At 41.0% G+C, this 21,484-nt stretch overlaps 1 protein-coding gene across 3 annotated transcripts in view; it reads left to right on the top strand.

The window, feature by feature from the left end:
* The first annotated feature begins 7,450 nt into the window (after nucleotides 1–7,450).
* The window catches only part of LOC137383486 (acidic amino acid decarboxylase GADL1-like), a 101,459-nt gene continuing 87,425 nt past the window's right edge, over nucleotides 7,451–21,484 (top strand). For 2 of the 3 annotated variants that reach the window (XM_068056477.1, XM_068056492.1), the window contains exon 1: nucleotides 7,452–7,627. In XM_068056477.1, the coding sequence (XP_067912578.1) occupies nucleotides 7,564–7,627 (64 nt within the window). In that variant the 5' untranslated portion in view covers nucleotides 7,452–7,563. Of the gene's footprint in view, nucleotides 7,628–19,588; nucleotides 19,895–21,484 lie in introns of all 3 variants that reach the window. The other variant, XM_068056482.1, reaches the window with a different exon arrangement.

Below are 21,484 nucleotides of genomic sequence, written 5' to 3'. Positions count from 1 at the left end.
TGATTTTTTAAAAACAGACTGGTCTGGAAGTAGAAGCCTATAGGAAATGTTTCATCCCTGAAATTACCCCCCAAGACAGACATCAAAATCTTTTACCACGGACTCTGGTGTCCATGTACGGACACGTTGCTGATCCTTGTTTATCAGGTAGCTTTTTGGCAATTCCTGCAGTAGAGTTGGTACCAAACAATACTGTTTTTTTCCTTTCCTTGGGACAATACCAGCAATGCTGTGGGGGGTGGGAGTGGGGGTGGGGGGTCCTGATGCTTGGGCATTCCAGGGTCTTCATACTATTTGTCCAGGCCTGTGCTCTGGAGAGGATACTCCAGCTTCATGGTTTACATTGGCACAACAGAGGAAGCAATAGTTACCAGTTATAAGCTCTCATTTAATTGGTATGGAGCATGAGTGCCAGGGGTTACTTCCAACAGTGAGAGAGATCATCACATCTCATTGGATAGCTACTGCCCACCCCAAACTGGGGAACCCCCCTTCAGTTGGGTGTTGTCCCACCACGGCCAGCTCGCTCCAATGGGTGCTTGGAGCTTGGAGGTAGGTTGATAATCTATGCACCAGGCATGACAAACTCAATAAAGAAGCCACCTGTATTTCACATTGCAAGCTGGAATGTAAGGACCATGTGTCCTGGGCTTATTGATGACCTTCTGCAGGTTGATGATGCATGCAAGGCAGCTGTGATCGACAAAGCACTTATACGGCTGAATGTGGACATTGCTGCGCTGCAAGGAACTAGACTCGCTCAAAGTGGATCCCTTAAAGAGAAACATTACACATTCTTCTAGCAGGGGAAAGACCAAGAGGTAACACATGAGCATGGAATGGGTTTTGCAGTAAAAACGTGCTACTTGCAATGATTGAACCCCCCCCACTGAAGGCTCAGAGAGACTTCTTACTCTTCGCTTATCAACAAGCACGGTCCCAATTAACCTCATGCGCATCTATGCCCCGACACTCACCTCCATCCTAGATGTCAAAGATCTAGATACTTGACGCTGCCATCAGCAGAATTCCCAGTACCAAGGGACTGTACCTTCTTGGGGACATCAACACAAGGGTGGGTACCGACTACACAGCTTGGCCAACGTGCATAGGGCACCAGGGAATTTGCAAGATAATGTAAATGGACAGAGGTTGCTGGAGCTATGCTGTTACCATGGACTCTGTGTGATGAACAGCTAATTCCAAATAAAGCTATGCCACAAGGTTTCCTAGAGGCTTCCGAGATCACGCCACTGGCATCAGCTAGACCTCTTCATCAGCAGACGTACCACCCTCAACAGTGTCGTTATCGCTCAGAACTATCACAGCGCTGACTGACATTGACTACTCCCTGGTGTGTAGCAAGGTCAGGCTTCAGGTAAAGAAGCTATAACACTCCAAGAATGGATGGATTGTATCCCAGGTTGTTAAAGGAAGCCAAGGAGGAAATAACGGATGCTCTGATGACCTTCTTCAAATCCTCACAAGATACAGGTGAAGTATCAGAGGATTGGAGGTCTGTGTACATTGTACCATTGTTTAAAAAGGGTGCGAGGGATAGGCCAAATAAGTGTAGGCCAATCAGTTTGACCTCAGTGGTGGGTAAATTATTAAAATCCTAAAATTCTACTGGGTTTATGTCTTTTCACACATATGGACATATGTGTTTATCAGTACTTTTTACAGGGTTTATATCTTTCATGTGTATGGACCTAAGTGTGTATCAGTACTTTTCCACTGGGTTTATATCTTTCCAAGTGTATGGACATAAGTGTGTATCAGTACTTTTCCACTGGGTTTATATCTTTCCAAGTGTATGGACATAAGTGTGTATCAGTACTTTCCCACTGGGTTTATATATTTTCATGTGTATGGACACAAATGTGTATCAGTATTTTTCCACAGGGTTTGTATGTTTTCTTGTGTATGGACACAAGTGTGTGCGAGTACTTTTCCACTGGGTTTGTAGCTTCTCATGTGTATGGACACAAGTCTCTATCAAAACTGTTCCACTGGGTTTATATCTTTTCATGTATATGGACACAAGTTGGTATGCGTGCTTTTCCACTGGGTTTATATCCTTTCATGTGTATGGACACATGTGTGTATATCAGTACTTTTCCACTGGGTTCATATCTTTTCATGTGTATGGACACATGTGTCTATCAGTACTTTTGCATTGGTTTTATATCTTTTCATGTGTGTGGATACAAGTGTGTATCAGTACCTTTCCCCTGGGTTCATCTCAATTTATGAACATGGAGACATGTGTGTATCAGTACTTTTCCACTGGATTTATATCTTTCATGTGCATGGATATATGTGTGTATCTGTATTTTTTCACTGGGTTTATATCTTTCCAGGTGTATAGACACATGTGTATATCAGAACTTTTACACTGGGTTTATAACTTTTCATGTGCATGGACATATGTGTGTAGCAGTACTTTCCCACTGGTTTTATATGTTTTCCTGTGTATAGTCACAAGTGTATATCAGTATTTTTCCACTGGGTTTATATCTTCTCATGTGTGTGGATACAAGTGTGTATCAGTACCTTTCCCTTGGGTTCATCTCAATTTATGAACATGGAGACATGTTTGTATCAGTACTTTTCCACTGGGTTTATATCTTTCATGTGTATGGACATAAGTGTGTATCAGTACTTATCCACTGGGTTTATATCTTTCATGTGTATGGACATAAGTGTGTATGAGTGCTTTTCCACTGGGTTTATGGCTTCTCATATGCATGGACACATGTGTTTATCAGTACTTTTACACTGGGTTTATCTCCTTTCCTGTGTATTGTCACAAGTGTATATCAGTATTTTTCTACTGGGTTTATATCTTCTCATGTGTGTGGATACAAGTTTGTATCAGTACCTTTCCCCTGGGTTCATCTCTTTTTATGACTATGGACACATGTGTCTATCAGTACTTTTCACTGGGTTCATATCCTTTCATGTGTATGGACACACGTGTGTTTCAGTACTTTTCCACTGGGTTTAGATCTTCTCATGAGTATGGACACATGTGTGTATCAGTACTTTTCCACTGGATTTATATCTTTTTATGTGTATGGACCTTAGTCTGTACCAGTACTTTTCACTGGGTTTATACCTTTCATGTGCATGGATACATGTGTGTATCTGTATTTTTTCACTGGGTTTATATCTTTCATGTGTATGGATGTGTGTCTATCAGTACTTTTACACTGGGTTTATAACTTTTCATGTGCATGGACATATGTGTGTAGCAGTACTTTTCTACAGGGTGTATATCTTTCATGTGCATGGATACATGTGTGTATCTGCATTTTTTCACTGGGTTCATATCTTTCCATGTGTGGACGCGTGTCTATCAGATCTATGACACTGGGCTTATAACTTTTCATGTGCATGTACATGTGTGTGTAACAGTATTTTTCCACCGGGTTTATATCTTTTCCTGTGTATAGTCACAAGTGTGTATCAGCACCTTTCCACTGGGTTCATCTCTTTTTATGACTATGGAAACATGTGTGTATCAGTACTTTTCCACTGGATTTATATCTTTTCGTGTGTATGGATACAAGTGTGTATCAGTAGGTTTCCACTTCTTTTTTATCTTTTCCTGTTTTTGGACACATGTGTGTATCAGTACTTTTCCAATGGGTTTATATCTTCTCATGTGTATGGACACAAGTGTGTATCAATACTTTTCCACTGGGTTCATATCTTTTCTGTGTATGGACACATGAGTGTATCAGTACTTTTCCACTGGGTTCATATCTTTTCATGTGTGTGGACACGTGTGTATCAGTACTTTTCCACTGGGTTCATATCTTTTCATGTGTGTGGACAAGTGTGTATCAGTACTTTTCCACTGGGTTCATATCTTTTCATGTGTGTGGACAAGTGTGTATCAGTACTTTTCCACTGGGTTCATATCTTTTCATGTGTGTGGACAAGTGTGTATCAGTACCTTTCCACTGGATTTATATCTTTTCATGTGTATGGACACTTGTGTGTAACAGAACTTTTCCACTGGGTTTATTTCTTTTCCTGATAATGGACACAAGTATGTATGAGTGCTTTTCCACCGGGTTTATAGCTTCTCATGTTTATGGACACAAGTGTGTAACAGAACCTTTCCACTGGGTTTATATCTTTTCATGTATATGGACACAAGTGTGTATCAGTACTTTTCCATTGGCTTTATATCTTTTCATGTGTATGGAAACAATTGTGTATCAGCACTATTCCAGTGGTTTTATATCTTTCCATGTGTACGGACACATGTGTATATCAGTACTTTTCCACTGGGTTTATATATTTTCCTGTGTATAGACACAAGTTGGTATGAGTGCTTTTCCACTGGTTTATTTCTTCTCATGTGTATGGACGCAAGTGTGTAGCAGTACTTTTCCACTGGGTTTTTTCTTTTCCTTTGTATGGACACAAGCAGATATGAGTGCTTTTCCACTGGGTTTATTTCTTCTCATGTGTATGGATGCAAGTGTGTAGCAGTACTTTTCCACTGGGTTTATTTCTTCTTGTGTAGGGACGCAAGTGTGTATCAGTACTTTTCCACTGGGTTTATTTCTTTTCGTGTAGGGACGCAAGTGTGTATCAGTACTTTTCCACTGAGTTTATATACTCACATCTGTATGGACACAAGTGTGTAACAGTACCTTTCCACTGGGTTTATATCTTTTGATGTGTACGGACACATGTGTGTATCAGTACTTTTCCACAGGGTTTATATCTTTCCATGTGTATGGACACGTATCAGTACTTTTCCACTGGGTTTATATCTTTTCATGTATATGGACACAAGTGGGTCAATATTTTTCCACTGGGTTTATATCTTTTCCTGTGCACTGGGCACAAGTGTGTATCAGTACTTTTCCACTGGGTTTATATCTTTCCATGTGTATGGACACATGTGTGTGTATCAGTACTTTTCCGCTGGGTTGATATCTTTTCATGTGTATGGACACGTATCAGTACTTTTCCACTGGGTTTATATCTTTCCATGTGTATGGACACGTATCAGTACTTTTCCACTGGGTTTATATCTTTTCATGTATATGGACATAAGTGTGTCTCAGTACTTTTCCACTGGGTATATATTTTTCCATGCGTATGGACACAAGTGGTTCAATATTTTTCCACTAGGTTTATATCTTTCCATGTGTATGGACACGTATCAGTACTTTTCCACTGGGTTTATATCTTTCCATGTGTATGGACACGTATCAGTACTTTTCCACTGGGTTTATATCTTTTCATGTATATGGACATAAGTGTGTCTCAGTACTTTTCCACTGGGTATATATTTTTCCATGCGTATGGACACAAGTGGTTCAATATTTTTCCACTGGGTTTATATCTTTTCCTGTGCACTGGGCACAAGTGTGCATCAGTACTATTCTACTGGGTTTATATTTTTTCATGAGTATGGACAGAAGTTTAGTTTAGTTTAGAGATACAGCACTGAAACAGGCCCTTCGGCCCACCGAGTCTGTGCCGACCATCAACCACCCATTTATACTAATCCTACACTAATCCCATATTCCTACCACATCCCCACCTGTCCCTATATTTCCCTACCACCTACCTATACTAGGGGCAATTTATAATGGCCAATTTACCTACCAACCTGCAAGTCTTTTGGCTTGTGGGAGGAAACCGGAGCACCCGGAGAAAACCCACGCAGACACAGGGAGAACTTGCAAACTCCACACAGGCAGTACCCAGAATTGAACCCGGGTCGCTGGAGCTGTGAGGCTGCGGTGCTAACCACTGCGCCACTGTGCCGCATGTGTATTCATGTGTATGGACACATGTGTGTGTATCAGTACTTCTCCACTGAGTTTATATCTTTTCCTGTGTATGGACACAAGTCTGTATCAGTACTTTTCCGCTGGGTTGATATCTTTTCATGTGTATGGACAGAAGTGTGTTTCAGTACTCTTTCACAGGTTTTATACCTTCACATGTGTATAGAGACACGTGTGTATCAGTAGTTTTCCACTGGGTTTACATCTGTTCATGTTCATACGTTTGTATCAGTACTTTTCCACTGTCTTTATCTTCTCATGTGTATGGACACATGTGTGTATCAGTACTTTTCCACTGCATTTATATCTCTTCATGTGTATGGATACATATGTGTATCAGTACATTTCGACTGGTTTTATATGCTTTTATGTTTATAGGTAGTTATGTCCTTAAATACATTTCCACAGCTTTCATTTTTTCATGTCAACATGTATAGAATGATACAGTTCGGAAGAAAAGCATTCAGCCCATCATGCCTCTGTCAGCTGTTTGAAAGAGCTCTCTAATTCCTTTGCCATTGCCTTTCCCATAGCTTTGCAAATTTCCCCTCTTCAGGCATTCATTCAAATCCCTTTTGTAAGTTAATATTTATGTGCTTCCATCCGCCCTTTTAGGCAGTGCATTCCAGATCATAACTTGCTCTGTAAATAAATTCTGATCTCTCTTAATGGGGCTACATAATCCACAACACATATGGAAGTTCATAAAGAATATGTTACACAGATGCTGAAAGGATTAACTATCCACAAAACTCATTGGAATATAAGAAAAAAAGAAACAGGAGTAGAACATTCAGCCCCTTGAGCGTGTTCCACCATTCAGTTTGATCATGGCTGATTGTGCCTCAACTTCAAATGATCTATAGCCTTTGCTCCATATCCCTTGACACCCTGATCTTGCAAAAATCCAACATAGTCTTAAAAATTTCAATTGGCTCATTAGTCTGGCACTTTTCCACTAGATTTATGTGTTTTCACATGTAGACACGTGTGTCTCAGTACTTTTTCACATGCTTTATATATACATATGTGCAGATAGTTGTGTACTGGGTTTATATATATCTATATCTAAGTGTGTCCTTTGATTTATACATATCCGTATGTACAGACTCAGATGTGCCTCAGTAATTTTTTATATTTTGTATATATTTGATTTATAGATGAAAAATATGAGTGTGTTCCAGCTCTGTGCCACTGGGTTTGTTTAAATTCATTTTTGTTGTACATACGTCTGTTGACACACATCAATGTGTCAATCTTAGCTCTTTTCCATAGCTTTTTATAGCTACACGTTTGTTTTATATGATCACAGGGTATCCCAGTATTTTTCCATTGGGTTTACATATATGCATTTATGTGCAACATATATAGATAGACCTGTGTCTGGGTTTCGGTATTTTTCCACTGAGTTTATATATATTTACTGTAATGTATATAGGTCTGTGTGTCGCACTCAGTATTTTTCCACTGTGTTTACCTATCTATGTGACAACCTCACACGTGCGCGTGTGTCTCAGTACTTTTCCACTGAGATCCGTTGCTCGCAAAGCTGTACTTTCCAATTCTGACGTCAAGGCTGCTGACAGCCCCTATCTGCCGATTGCTTTGACTCTCCGCCTCCTTATCCCACCTTCCTCCTCTTTGTCTTTCTGTTCCTTCCCCTTTATCCTTTTATTTTCTCTTGTCACCGATTAAGTGACACAGTCGAGAAGGAGACCACAAGCAACCAGCAGCTTCGATGGGCGACACAAACAACAACGCCGAGACAATGGATATTCAGGGATACAACGATTCCAATGCGGGTAACGTTTATTTCCAATGCAGCATCTCGTGTGTGTTACAGGTGTCAGTGCAACACAGCGCAGATGCAAAGCGGGTCCGTTAAAAACTGATTTAAGATCTTTAATGCACAACAACCGAGTTTGCTCGGAGCTCACTGACGATGCGCAGTAACAACGTGGTATCCCAAAGGAGACTTACTGAATTAAAAAGGCGAGAGTTCTCATGAGAACTGAAATTCTTGCTGTATTTTTCTATCTGTTATCAAGTTTCAAGTCTGCTTTCAAAAATGAGAACTAAATGATTTTCGATTAGCGCGCTTGTAAGGAAAAAGTGTTTTTTTAAAAAAATGTTTGAATTTAGCAACAAGAGCTGGTAAGGCAGATGAACCATTGGGGTGATCGATGGGCGGTTGAGGAGGAGCGTCCAGTGTCTTCAAACCTCAGTGCATCTGCTCTCTCACATAGAATGATGCAGCACAGAAGAAGGCTGTTCGGCTCTTTGAGACAGCTATTCCATTAGTTCCACTCCCCTACCTTTTCCCACCTTGCAGTCTCCTCGATGTCCCAGTCGTGCTTTTTGATACCTGTGATCCCTCTAATGAGGGGTGGGTGGAAGTGTGGGTAGGGAGTCATTTATTGATTCCAAAACATCTGAAATTGACAGGGGATTGGAAGCCCCCCTCCTCCCCCTTCGCCATGTTGGTGGCGATCAGCCAAGTTGGGTATAATTCTACTGCGACTGCCTTAGAGCGATTTCAAATGGCCAGGTGGGTCGCTTTCCAGTTGATGCGACGGTCTGGCACATTGCTGCAAATTACCGCGTGGAATTATGATTTTCTTGTTGTGACCTTGCTTTAATCGGGATCATCTCCAAGGCGGCTGTCCTCAGCTATAAATACGCGTTGCTACATTAATCCTGGGCAGGCTTTTAAGAGGATTTGCAATTCTAATTCCTTGTTTGCAAAATACTTAAAGCGACGCATTAAAAAAGATGGCAGTTTTATAGATGTGTTTTAGTGTATTGGTTTCAGCTGGATTATCTCACAGTCCACGTGGTTGTTGACCAATGTCGCAGAATCTCCACTCCCCGCCCCCATCACCAAAAATGGGTAATTTGACTTTGTAGCCCCTTTAGGAGCGTAGACTTCAAAAGATTGCTGCGGCAATGTATTAAAACAAAATAGACATAATAGAGCAAGGCCAGCCCATGTGGTAATTTGATAGATGTTAGAAGTAACGGGGAAATAGGTACCGGTAAATCGGAAATATTTATTTTTGGGATCTCCATGTAGTTTTATGTTCTTAACCAATTTTGCGACCATTCACACTGCAAATTTCTGAGGTGCAGAACTGCAATCAGTTTGATCAAGGCTTTAGGTCTGATAAGCGAAAATAAAAGCCAATTGCTTGCACGTTAGAAATATTACATTGCTTAAAAGGGCACTGTCCTGATGGGGAAAACAATCGGCAACCCGTGGAAGCGCGGGTGGTCACGTTGTCACAAAAGCTTACAGTGCAGAAGGAGGCTATTCGGCCCATCGGGCTTGTGAAAGCAGCTTTGAATTAGCCCCACTCCCCCGGTTTTTGCCCAGAGCCCCGCAATTGTTTTCCCTTTCAAACAGATATCCAATTCTCATTTGAAAACTGCTCTTGAATCTGCTTCCACCGCTCTTTGAGGCAACGCCCTACAGGCTGTCTTTTTACCAGGTATTTAAATAAATGGGAAAGGTTTGTCAAAGGTTCGTGGGGGAATGGGGACTTGGGGACTCGGGGACAGGGTGGGCTTTGAAATTCAAGGTCCAAAGGCTGGCAATTGCTGGAAGGGCATCAATGTCAGGCATTCATTCTAGTTTCCTCTGCTGCCAGCATCTGTAAGCTAAAGATTTATCCTCATTAACTAATAATCATATTAGTGAAAGGGCACAGCTTCATTAAAATATATTTGATGAACCATTTTTGGATTGAGAAAGCTGAAGAGCTATTTATCATTTGCATCACAGTGCCATCATGTAGAACTGATGCACCACGTGGTGAATTAACCCTTACAGTGTCACATGACTCACCTAGTTGATGCCAGACTGTGGGAGACACTGGCAGATTTACTTGTTGGTGGCAAGTGCTTGGTGGTGTTTATGCCAGAGATTGACTTGGTTGCATTTCTGGTGTCAGCATGTCACTTTATAGAATTTGGACTTCTAATCAGTTGCAGAACTGTTCATTAAATGCAGTTTTGAAAAGCGAAAGAGGAAAGGAATTGTTTTTAAAGTTGCAAAAGCAAATTCAAGAAAAAGATTTAACATTTTGGGAAAAATGACAGAATGAGATTGAAGAGGTGAAAAAAATTAAAGCTAAAATTTACAAAAATAGGAGACTGCGATGAAGAAAAGGGATGGCCCGAGTTCAGGTGTTCATGTTTTCATGCAAAACTTGGTTTCAGATGTTTAATTTCTTTAGGGTTAATATTACAATAATAAAGACATTGCTGATGTTTAAATAGCTTTATTACTGTAATAATGTTTATTTGAGCAATATCATGCATGAGGTGCAAACAAATCAAACTGATTGGCTTTGGGATTCAAGTTTTGCACTGACTTTCTCAGCAATGGAAAGAATAGGTTGCCTCATTGTAATTTAGTAAACAAACAAATAGGGCTGAATTTAACCGGCTCCTCGACACCGCGGGTCGCGGCGCGGAGGCCAGTAAAATGCTGCGGGGAGAGGCCCGCCTCGACCCGCGACCTCGAGAAGGGCCCACTGCATATTACCAGCGGCGGCGGGACCTCAGTGCGGCCCAACCCACCCCCCCCCCCCCCCGCCCCACCCCCGCCGCCTGGCAGTGGATCCTTCATCAGCATATTTATATTAACAATTAAAGAATATAAATAAACTTAACTGCAGGCAGCGGCCGTTCCACACCGATTTTACGGCCTCCGTTCGGCCTTCAGAACTCCATACGGAGTTCTGGGCGAGAACCTGGTGGGGAGTGGGGAGTAATATAATTTTCAGGGCGGGAAGGGTGGAGGAGCGAGGAAATCAATTTTTATTGGATGTGGGGATGGTGGGAAGGGGTTGGCGGGGTAAGTTCAGGTTTTAGGTAAATTATTTGTTGGTCATTTCATGGCCTGAAATGGCCATAGTTGGGGGAGGGGGGTGAGTGTGTTGGGGGAAAGGCCTGCATCACCTATTTTTATATGTCCTAAAAATCCTTTACATTGTCCCTTTAAAAATGTTACCTATTTGTAAGGGCTTAAAGCCCTTTAAAAATGGCGCCGGCGCCTGTGCGGTCGTGGAAACCACCCCCTCTGGGGTGGCCGCTCCACCCCCTCTATTTAAATGCGCCCCCGAAAGTAATATCGCGGGGGCTCGGGGACGGCGCATCCGCGTGGGATGCACGCCGTTCTTAGAGTGTGCCGCTGCAAACTGCGGCGGACTCATAAAATCCAGCCTATAAAATCTGCAGAACATTTTCATAGCACTCCTTGGAATTGTACAGGTTAGGAGTGACCTAATTAGGAAACATATTGACTTTCATGGTCAAGGAATTTGATACATGCGATTACAAACTGATAGTGTCCTTTGAAAACTGCGGCAGAATTTCTGCACTCCAGCCTCTTATTAAAAGACCATAAAAAAGGGGAGAAAGGTTTTAACTTTACTTGAAGAACCTTGTGAATTTATACATCATTCTGTTTTACAACATGCATCAGGACAAATTGACCAATATTTGTCTTTACTATTGTGTGAAAGCAAGTACATGGTTTCTAAGCTGAAAAGGGCTAACTGCTTCAAGACAGTGGTGTAATACTTCCACGTTGTAAGAGATCCAGTGTAAAATATTGAAAAGGCAACCTTAAAAGTTTCTGAGCTAGACTTTGTGATCAGTGCATTGTGTGACGTGAGCAATGCACATGCATGGCGACGGGAACATAGGAACAAGAGTAGACCATTCAGCTCCTCAAGTCAGATCATGGCTAATCTGCACCTCAACCCCATTTACCCACCTGTGCTCCACATCCCTTGATACCTAACAAGGAAGAGTCCAGTGATGGAGATGTTTTAAGTTTTTGAAAGGGTGCTGATTTTTTCAGTGGGTAGGGGTGGAGTGCTTCTCAGGTGGATTTCAGTTACTGAAGCAGCTTCTCTGAAAACACCTCCATATTAACTGCCAAATTGGGTGGTACTATGAAGAACAAGCGCTGTAGCTGCTGCTAATGCCAGCTCTTGCAGCACTCAAAAACTTTCATGGTTTTGTTAAAGCTGAAATAAAAGAAATGACATCAGGCCTGTTGGAAGCATTTTGGAGTTGGCACTGCAATATTGTATATTATCGGTCTGGACCATACTTGCCAAAAAAGACAGCCATGAGCAACTAAAGAGGTAAGAAACAAAATTAAACGAAAAGAAAAAACATACAAAAATTATCCCAGATTCTGGTGAATGGGAAAGATACATAGAGCAGCAAACGGTGACAATGAATATAGTAAGAGCTAAAAAAGTGAGTATGAAAAGAAACCTGTGAGGAATATCAAAATCAATACATAAAATTTTTACAATTATATTAGTAAAAAGAGGGTGGTCAGAAGCAATGTGGGCACTTTGAAAACTATTAATGGTGATGTTGTCAGTAAAAGTAAAGAAATGGCAGACATGCTGAATAATTACTTTGTGACAGTATTTGCATTAGAGGAAGAGATCAGCATGCCAGACTTTCCAAGGAAACTATTATTGAGTCAAGGACTGGGACTCAACAAAATTAACATCAGCAAGATAACAGTAATCGATAAATTAATGGCACTAAAGAGTGACAAGCCCCCAGGACCAGATGGTTTCCATCCCAGGGTTTTAAAAGAAGTAGGTGTGAACTTGTCAGAAGCCCCAACTATAATCTTCCCAAGTTTTTTTGATTCGGGAACTTACCTTTAGATTGGAAAATTGCATATGTCACTCAGCTATTTAAGACAGTTGGGAGAGGGAAAGCAGGGAATTATAGACCAGTTAGTTTAACATCTGTTGTCAGGAAATTGCTAAAGTCTATAATTAAGGATAGGGTGACTGATCATTTTGGAAATTTTCAGCTGATCCGTGAGAACCAGCATGCATTTGTAAAGGATAGGTCATGCCTGACAAATCTGATTGAATTTTTTGAAAAGCTGACTAAAGTAGTGGACAGAGGAATATCTGTGGATGTTATTTATATGGACTTTCAGAAGGCATTTGATAAAGTTCTCATAAGAAACTCTTAGCTAATGTAGAAGCTCATGAAATTAGTGGCAAATTATTGACCTAGTTAGGGAATTGGCTGAGCGGAAGTAGACAGAGAGTAGGGATAATGTGTAGGTACTCTAATTGGCAGGATGTGATTAGTGGTGCAAGATCTGTATTGGGGCCTCAACTATTCACTGTACTCATTAATAACTTTGATGATGGGATAGAAAGCCAGATATGCAAATTTGCCATTGTCACAAAGAGAGGTGTCATTGTAAGCAGTGTAAATGGAAGTGTAAAATTGCAATGAGGTATTGATAGATTGTGAATGGGTAAAACTGTGGCAAATGGATTTCAGTATGGGCAACTGTGAGGCCATCCACTTCGGACCTAAAAAGGAAAGAGCAGGGTACATTCTAAATGGTGTAAAAGTAGAAACAGTGGAGGTCCAAAGAGGTTTTGGACGTCCAAGTACATAAATCATTAAAATGTCATGAACAGGTACAGAAAATAATCAAAATGGTTAATGGAATGCTTTCCTTTATATCTAGAGGAATAGAATGCAAGTGGGTAGAAGTCATACTTCAACTATACAAAGCCCTGGTTAGACCACACCTGAAATCCTGGGAGCAGTTCTGGACACCAATAGTAACTTTCAAAAGGGAATTGGATACTTAAAATGGAAAAAAGATACAGAGCTATGTAGAAAGAGTGGAACTAATTTCATAGCTGTTTCAAAGAGCCAACACAAAGCACAATAGGCCAAATCATTCTATGATTCTAGGAATCTATGATGGTATGATTCTTGTAAGACATTATAGAGACACCATCAACTGTACAGTGTTATGTCTTAGTAAAAACTTATATATAGTATTTAGTAAAGTTAGAGTACTTTGTTGCCCTTCAGATGATCAGATTGGCAGACACGTTCCACTGGGGGACAGCAAGATAATAAAAATACGATAAAAGCAAAATACTGCAGATGCTGTAAATCTGAAATAAAAACAAGAAATTCTGGAAATACTCAGCAGGTCTGGCAGCATCTGTGGAGAGAGAAGCAGAGTTAATGTTTCAGGTCAGTGACCCAAGTTCTGATGAAGGGTCACTGACCCGAAATGTTAGCTCTGCTTCTCTCTCCACAGATGTTGCCAGACCTGCTAAGTATTTCCAGCATTTCTTGTTTTTATAATAAAAATATTAATTTGCTACATTTATTTCAAGAATATTTACTTGCGATATGTTCAGTGTCTTTTTCCATTCTGTCTCCAGATCTGCTTGAACAACTACTTTCTGTTTCATTTTCATATTTGACATCATTTAAATGCCCCATTTCTAATGCATTATATTTACCTAACACAATAGAATAAGCAACTGGTGCATTATCGAACAACAATAGCCAATCCCTGAACATTGGCTTGGTGAGTGCTAATTCCAAAATCTTACTAGAACGGGTGTAGAAATCTGGCTTTGCTTGCTTTTAATAGATTCTTAGCTGGATTACCTAATAAAACTTTTAATAGCTGAATGAAAATGACAAAACTGAATTAGAAAAAAAAACATTCATACCTCAGGCCTGTTTCAGTGCTGTATCTCTAAATAAATAAATAAACGTGGACACTTTGAACTATGGGCTGCTTCACACTTGCATTTTCAGCATATATTTTCAATGTAACATTTGCATGGGACACTTCCTATAACAGTAACAATCTTGACATTAATGTGCAGTGCACAGAAAGTCGAAATGCAGATTTGATCCTACCCAGTTGAGTTCCTAATCCTGGCTGTGCAGCTCTAGCAACACACCAGGCAAAGTATGGACAATTCTGTCTTCACTCAGTGTCTGTATAATCTCACTTTGCTAGCAGGGGGTCAGTGACGAGCAATTAAGAGGAGGGACAATGACTGCTTCTGACACAGGAGGATAAAGTCAACTGTTTCAGAAACATAAATTTTTAAAAAATCTGCAAATGCTAGAAATCTGAAATGGAGATGGAAAATTCTGGAAATACACAGTCAGCAGCTATAAAGAGAAAAGATAGGTGTAATATCAGAACTACAATCAAGATGCTACATCTTCCTCAGATGAAGGGTCACTGACCTGAAACGTTGACTCTGCTTCTCTCTCCACAGATGCTGCCAGACCTGCTGAGCATTTCCAGCATTTCTTCTTTTTATTTCAGATTTCCAGCATCCGCAGTATTTTGCTTTTATGTTACATCTTCCTGTTCTCTTTGGAGTTGCCTACTGTCCTGCTCTGTGTTTGCTGTCTTTATTTTGAAAACTTAGCCTGTTCATCCTGGTGTTTTCACCTGGTTTTAGGAGTGTTGATTGCTATATATTTTATCCAGTCCTTATTAATTTCATCAGCTTTTTCCATTTTAGGCCTAATCTACTTCCTCAGCCCAGAAGCCTAAAGCTGCAAATAATCAAATAACTAGAGCTTCCTGTAGTGTGATTCTGCACTCTTTCCAGTAAAATCTAATTATGCAGCGTGTTCTTATCAATAAGAATATTACGATGAGTCAGTGTGAAAACTCATTACTTTGTCAGTAAACGCAAAGTTTCAATATCAGACTCTGCTTGCTGAGCACGACAGTCCAATGACTCAATCTATCATTTGCTGTAACACACAGATCTGCACACTCGTTGATTGCATTGTATCACAGAGTGTCAAGTTTTCATAAGTAATGATCATATAAATTTATAACACAAATATTTAAAAAAGTATGACTTTAAAATGGGGACTGAATTATGTCTGCAGGCCCTTTGTCCAATTATCCTCCACGCTTTAATACTACCTGTTGAAGGCTACACTTGGTCTTGACTCTATATGGTATACCATAGCAGATATATACCCCTGAACAACCTGGAACTGTGATAACCAAAGCTAATGCAGATGAGGGATGAAATATTGGATATGTTTGCATATACATTTTAGTACCACATTATGCAACACTCCTGCTTTAAAACATTGTTACAAGGATTGTGTTTTTTTAATTAAAACTTAAGATGCTATGTTTTTAAAAACTGAAAAAGTATTTTCAGTGGACATTGAGACACCTGCAAACAGTTAAACTCGATGAATGTTTTAAAAGGAAGTTCGAACAAGAACTGAACTTGTAAAATAACAGGAAAGCAGGTAATTTCAAGGAAACCAGTAAAGGGATTTGACCTCAGAGTTACTTTTTGAGTGACAAGAACGACTTTATGACTGGACGTGTGACCTGTTCCAGGAAGGTTGTGGTTTCAGTTTGGAACTTTAAAAGCCAGTGAGTTTGGACAAAAAGCAGGCATTCTGAAATTTGATTCTGACCTGCCTGGAGATCAGCAGAAGACCCAGAAAAAGTATTACCTCTCTGTAAAGGAATCCTGCATCTCTTGAGAAGAAACCCTGTATTTCAAATGTGGCAGATTCCTACTGTGTCCTGTCTCTGAAGAATCCCTGCATCAAGTGTGGTTCCTGTTGCCGCCTGTGTTTTATGAAATCTGGAAATTTGAAGAAACCTTCTGTTGCTATACTGCTGCTGTAAGACCTAAGAAGACCTGTTGCTGGAAGACCTATGTGAAGCCTACTGCAGCTGAATTTCCTTGAATGCCTACTCATCACAGACTGTTCATCAACATCGCCTGGAAGGACTTCGAGTGGCATTCAACTATTCGACTTTGGGGCACCTCACCAAACCGAAAACTTCCTCTCAGATCATGACAGACTAAGTTATTTTATTACTCCTTTCATTCCTATGAAACAGCTGTAAACAAAGATCCTTTTTTTCCCGGTTAACCGTTTTTTTTGGATGTATGTGCGTGTGCATGAGAGCTAGTGAAAATAAGGAGCTTTAATATCTCAATTTGTGGATAAATTTACATCATTATTATAAAACCAAGTTGTAACCAATAAACAGTTAATTTTCATTGTTGATTTAAAAAACCTGGTTGGTGTGCTTTATTCTGGGGACAAATAGAGTATCTAATTGGCTGTTTTCGTAAATGGGAAAATTTTTTCATATGCTGTGACCCATGGAGAAGTGAGACTGAATTAACAGTGCACTCCTCCCTAAAAGCCTGCTCAAGTCACAAAAAAAAACCCGAACCAAACCTGCTGGAACCACATCGGACCTGAGCCCAGCCCGACCCGACCCGACTACCGGAATGTTCCCTTTACTTACCTTCCGACTCCCAATCTTCAGGAAGCTGCAGCATGAGCGTGATGACATCACTGGCTCACTGCACAGACTCAGAGTTTCCTTCTTTGACGTTCCAGACTTGCAGCTCAGGTAAGTTTTTAACTTTTAACACTTAGCTGCAATTCTTGCTGTGTGTGTCCGGACCCGGCCCGACCCGACACGAGCCCAAAGGCTGGACCCGGAAGAGCGGCGCGACCCGACACGAACCTGACACATGTCGTCGGATCCTATCTGGTTCGGGTCAGGTAGCAGGCCTTTACTTCTCCCGCCTCGGTTGTAACAACATCAAAAAGCAATAGATTTAAACAAAGATTTAAAAAATACAACTCTGAACAAACTGGCATGTTCTTTCAATTCCTTGCCAAATGATCCTAATTCCTATACCTTCAGGTTCAAGTGACAGAAACACATCTTCCTCTAAACCAATCTACAGCTGTAAACACAATTAAGAAATTGCCATTTTTGCCAATTTATACGATAACAAACAATCTAACTCAAGACATTTATACTGCAAACTGCGTACAATTATGAAAATTAGATCATTCCTTAACCTTTGACTCACAGGGTACAACTGTAATCATAAGATAAATGTAGTTAAAGACTATTTGGCCCATCTTCATTCATCCACCCAGGAAGACACATTGCAGCCCCTGATTGTTTCTTAAATAATTGCACAATTTTTGTCTCCTCTATACTACCCAGAAGTCCATTCCAAGTATTGATCATTCTTTGTGTGATGAATCTCCTGGTATCAGTCCTAAATTTGTTGTTTTCCAGTTTGAACATGAATCCTTTTGTCCTACTGATGCAACTTAGTCATTTTCCAGGTTTACCTTTTCTGTACTCCTTATTATTCTTCTGTAAGATCATCTCTCAGTCACGTTGTTTCATGTCTGAAAAGCTATATCAGTCTTTCCTCAGTACTCAGACTCTAATACTATGAATCAGGGTCATGGCTCTTCTTGAATTGTTTCCAGTGCTTGATTGTCTCCTTCATTTTTGAATGTCTCCCCTTTGTTTGGATGTCTCACTTATGTTCAAATGTCTCTTCAATGTCTCAGTGATCAGAACTGGACAAAATATTCAAGATATGTCTTGATGCGCAATACAGTTGAGGATGACTTCCTGTGACTTGTGTTTTAGATATATGATTGACAACAACAACTTATATTTATATAGCATCTTTAACATAATAAAGCATCCCAAGGTGCTTTACAGGAGCATTATAAACAAAATTAGACACGAGGCACATAAGGCTATATTAATGCTGATGGCTAAGCTTGGTCAATGAGGTGAGTTTTAAGGAGCATCTTAAAGGAAAAAAAAGAGGTAGAGAGTAGGAGAGGTTTAGGGAGGGAATTCCAGAGCTTTGGGCCGATCACCACCTATGGTGGAGCGATTAAAATCAAGGTGCTCAAGAGGCCAGAATTAGATGAGTACAGATATCTTGGAGGGTTGTCAAACTGGAAGAGGACACAGAGATATGGAAGGGTGAGGCTATGGAGGGATTTGAAAACAAGCATGAGATTTTTAAAATCAAGGCGTTGCTTAACTGGGAACCAGTGTGAGTCAATGAATACAAAGGTGATAGGTAAACGAGACTTGGTGTGAGTAAGGACACGGGCAGTAGAGTTTTGGATGACCGCAAGTTTACGGAGGGTAGAATGTGGGAGACCAGTCATGAGTGCATTGGAATAGTCAAGTCTCAAGGTAACAAAGGCATGACTGAGGGTTTCAGCAGCAAATGAGCTAAGGCAGGGTCAAAGCCGGGCAATGTCACAGAGATGGAAATAGGCAATCTTAGTGATGATGCCTTTATGTGGTGAGAAGCTCATCTTTGGGTAAAATATGACACCAAGGTGCAAACAGATTGAACATTCTGCTGGCTTTGTTGAATCCTGCTCTGCAATGTTTGATTGTTAGCTCTAATATGTTCATCCTTGGCTATTTGAATATCATTCATGAAGTATATGTCACCTGTTTTTCTTCTGCGATGCACTACTTTACACTTATCCATATTAAATTTCATCTGTCATTGTCTGTCCACTTTCAGATTTTGTCTATTCTCAGCTGCCTTATCAAATTAATTGTCTCTCTTGGGTAGTATCATCTGCAAATTTAACTAATTGTTCTTGAGTCCAAGGGGAGGATTTTAACCCCAAAAAGTGGATAGGTTGGGAGTTGGTGAGGGGGGTGGGGGAAGGGTAAAAATAATTGATTTTTAAACCAGGCACGCAACCCTGCTCCTATGCGCCCACTTCCGGCTTTAACGGCACGCATTTGGAAACTTACTTGCCAAAGTTGGAGATTTCCTAATTGGAATGCAGGTGGTTTCTTATTGGCAAAATTAACGTAAGTGGGACGCTCCAAATTTTACTTGAGCAGGACGGATTTTCTGGGGCATAAGAAACTGAGGAGGGAAACAGGCTAGTTTGAGCAGCAGGTTTGGTGGGTATTTAAACTTGTCATTGGCCTATCGAAATAAAAAAAACACTTATTGAGGTTGTTGCCTCACTTCCCTCTGGCATATATCTGGCAGAGAGTGCTTGAGTGGATACAGCTTTTTCTAACCTTGAAGGATTTAAATTGACAGGATAGAAGATACCTTGGATGTGTTTAACACCACATCAGAAGAGGAAGACCACCACCATCCATGACAGCAATGACCTGCTGTGGTGGGATCAGCACACGTGCAGGAGAGAAGTCTGCAGGAGGGAAGCTTGCAGGTTGAGGAGGTCATAATTCATCTTCGGATGAGGAAAACAAAGAGGAGGAGGAGCAGGAGGAAGAAGATGGGGCATCCATTGTGTAATGTAGTGTAATGGTGACGTCACCTTTAAGAAAATTGATCTTTAAGAGACCAGGCCACTGATGAAACTGATGACATCATCATACATATGTAAGGATGAGACACTCAGCAATGGCTTGCAAAGAGCACATACACACCAGTGAGGAAAAGACCTGGATCTGAAATAATATAGTGCAGATAAGTAAGGCAATAAATAGTGTTTGTAATAAAAGCAAAATACTGCAGATGCTGGAAATCTGAAATAAAAACAAGAAATGCTGGAAATACTCAGCAGATCTGGCAGCATCTGTGGAGAGAGAAGCAGAGTTAACATTTCAGGTCAGTGACCTTTCATCAGAACTGGCAAAGGTTAGAAAAGTAATAGGTTTTAAGCAATTAAAGTGGGGTGGAGCACGAGTTAACAAAAGAGGTGTTGATAGGACAGGGTCACAGAGAATAACTGACAAGAAGGTCATGGAGCAAAGGCAAACTGTATGTTAATGGTGTGCTGAAAGACAAAGTGTTAGTGCAGAGAGGGTGTTAATTTTCAGAAAAATGAACAGCCCTGGCCTAAAGCACAAACATGAAAAAAACCAGTGGGCAGGCACATAGTAAAAAAATGAATGATGAAACAAACTAAAATAAAATAAAAAGAAAAAAGAACTAAAAATAAAAAGGGGGCCCAGTCATGCTCTATTGGACTCAAAGTTCTATCCGGCAGGCTGTAGCGTGCCTAATCGGCAAATGAGATGCTGTTCCTCGAGCTTGTGTTGATGTTCACTGGAACACTGTAGCAAGTACAGGACAGATATGTGGGTATGAGAGCAGGTGTGTGTTGAAATGTCCAGCAACCGGAAGCTTGGGGTCATGCTTACGGACTGAGTAAAGCAGTCACCCAATCTATGTTTGGTCTCCCCAATCTGGAGGAGACCACATTGTGAGCAGCGAGTGCAGTATACTACATTGAAAGAAGTACAAGTAAATCGCTGCTTCACCTGAAAGGAGCATTTGAGGCCTTGGATAGTGAAGAGAGAGGAGGTAAAAGGACAGGTAGTACACCTCCTGCGGTTGTGTGAGAAGGTGCTGTGGGAAGGGGGCAAGGTGTTGGTGCTAATGGAGGAGTGGATCAAGGTGTCGTGGAGGGAATGATCCCTTCAGAATGCTGACAGGGGAGGGGAGGGGAAGATGCATTTGGTGGTGGCATCATGCTGGAGGTGGCAGAAATGGCAGAGGATGATTCTTTGGATGTGGAGGCTGGTGGGGTGGAAAGTGAGGACAAGGGGAACCCTGTCACAGTTCTGGGAGGGAGGGGAAAGGGTGAGGGTAGATGTGCGGGAAATGGGCCGGACATGGTTGAGGCCCCTGTCAACCACAGTGGGAGAGGAATCCTTGGATGAGGAAAAGGGAAGACATATCAGAAGCGCGATCGTGGAAGGTAGCATCAACAGAGCAGATGTGTTGGAGACGGAGAAACTGTGAGAATGGAATGGAGTCCTTACAGGAGGCAGGATGTGAAGAAGTGTAGTCGAGGTAGCTGTGGGAGTCAGTGGGATTATAATGAATATTAGTGGACAACCTATCCCCAGAGATGGAGACTGAGAAGTCGAGGAAGGGAAGGGAAGTGTCAGAGATGGACCATGTAAAGGTGAGAGAAGGGTGGAAATTGGAAGCAAAGTTGATTAAGTTTTCCAGTTCGGGGCG

The sequence above is a fragment of the Heterodontus francisci genome, chromosome 2 (genome assembly GCF_036365525.1).
Source record: "Heterodontus francisci isolate sHetFra1 chromosome 2, sHetFra1.hap1, whole genome shotgun sequence".
Classification (NCBI taxonomy): domain Eukaryota; kingdom Metazoa; phylum Chordata; class Chondrichthyes; order Heterodontiformes; family Heterodontidae; genus Heterodontus; species Heterodontus francisci.
The sequence above is the reverse complement of the archived record's forward strand: the minus strand, read 5'-3'. Positions and strand labels throughout refer to the sequence as shown.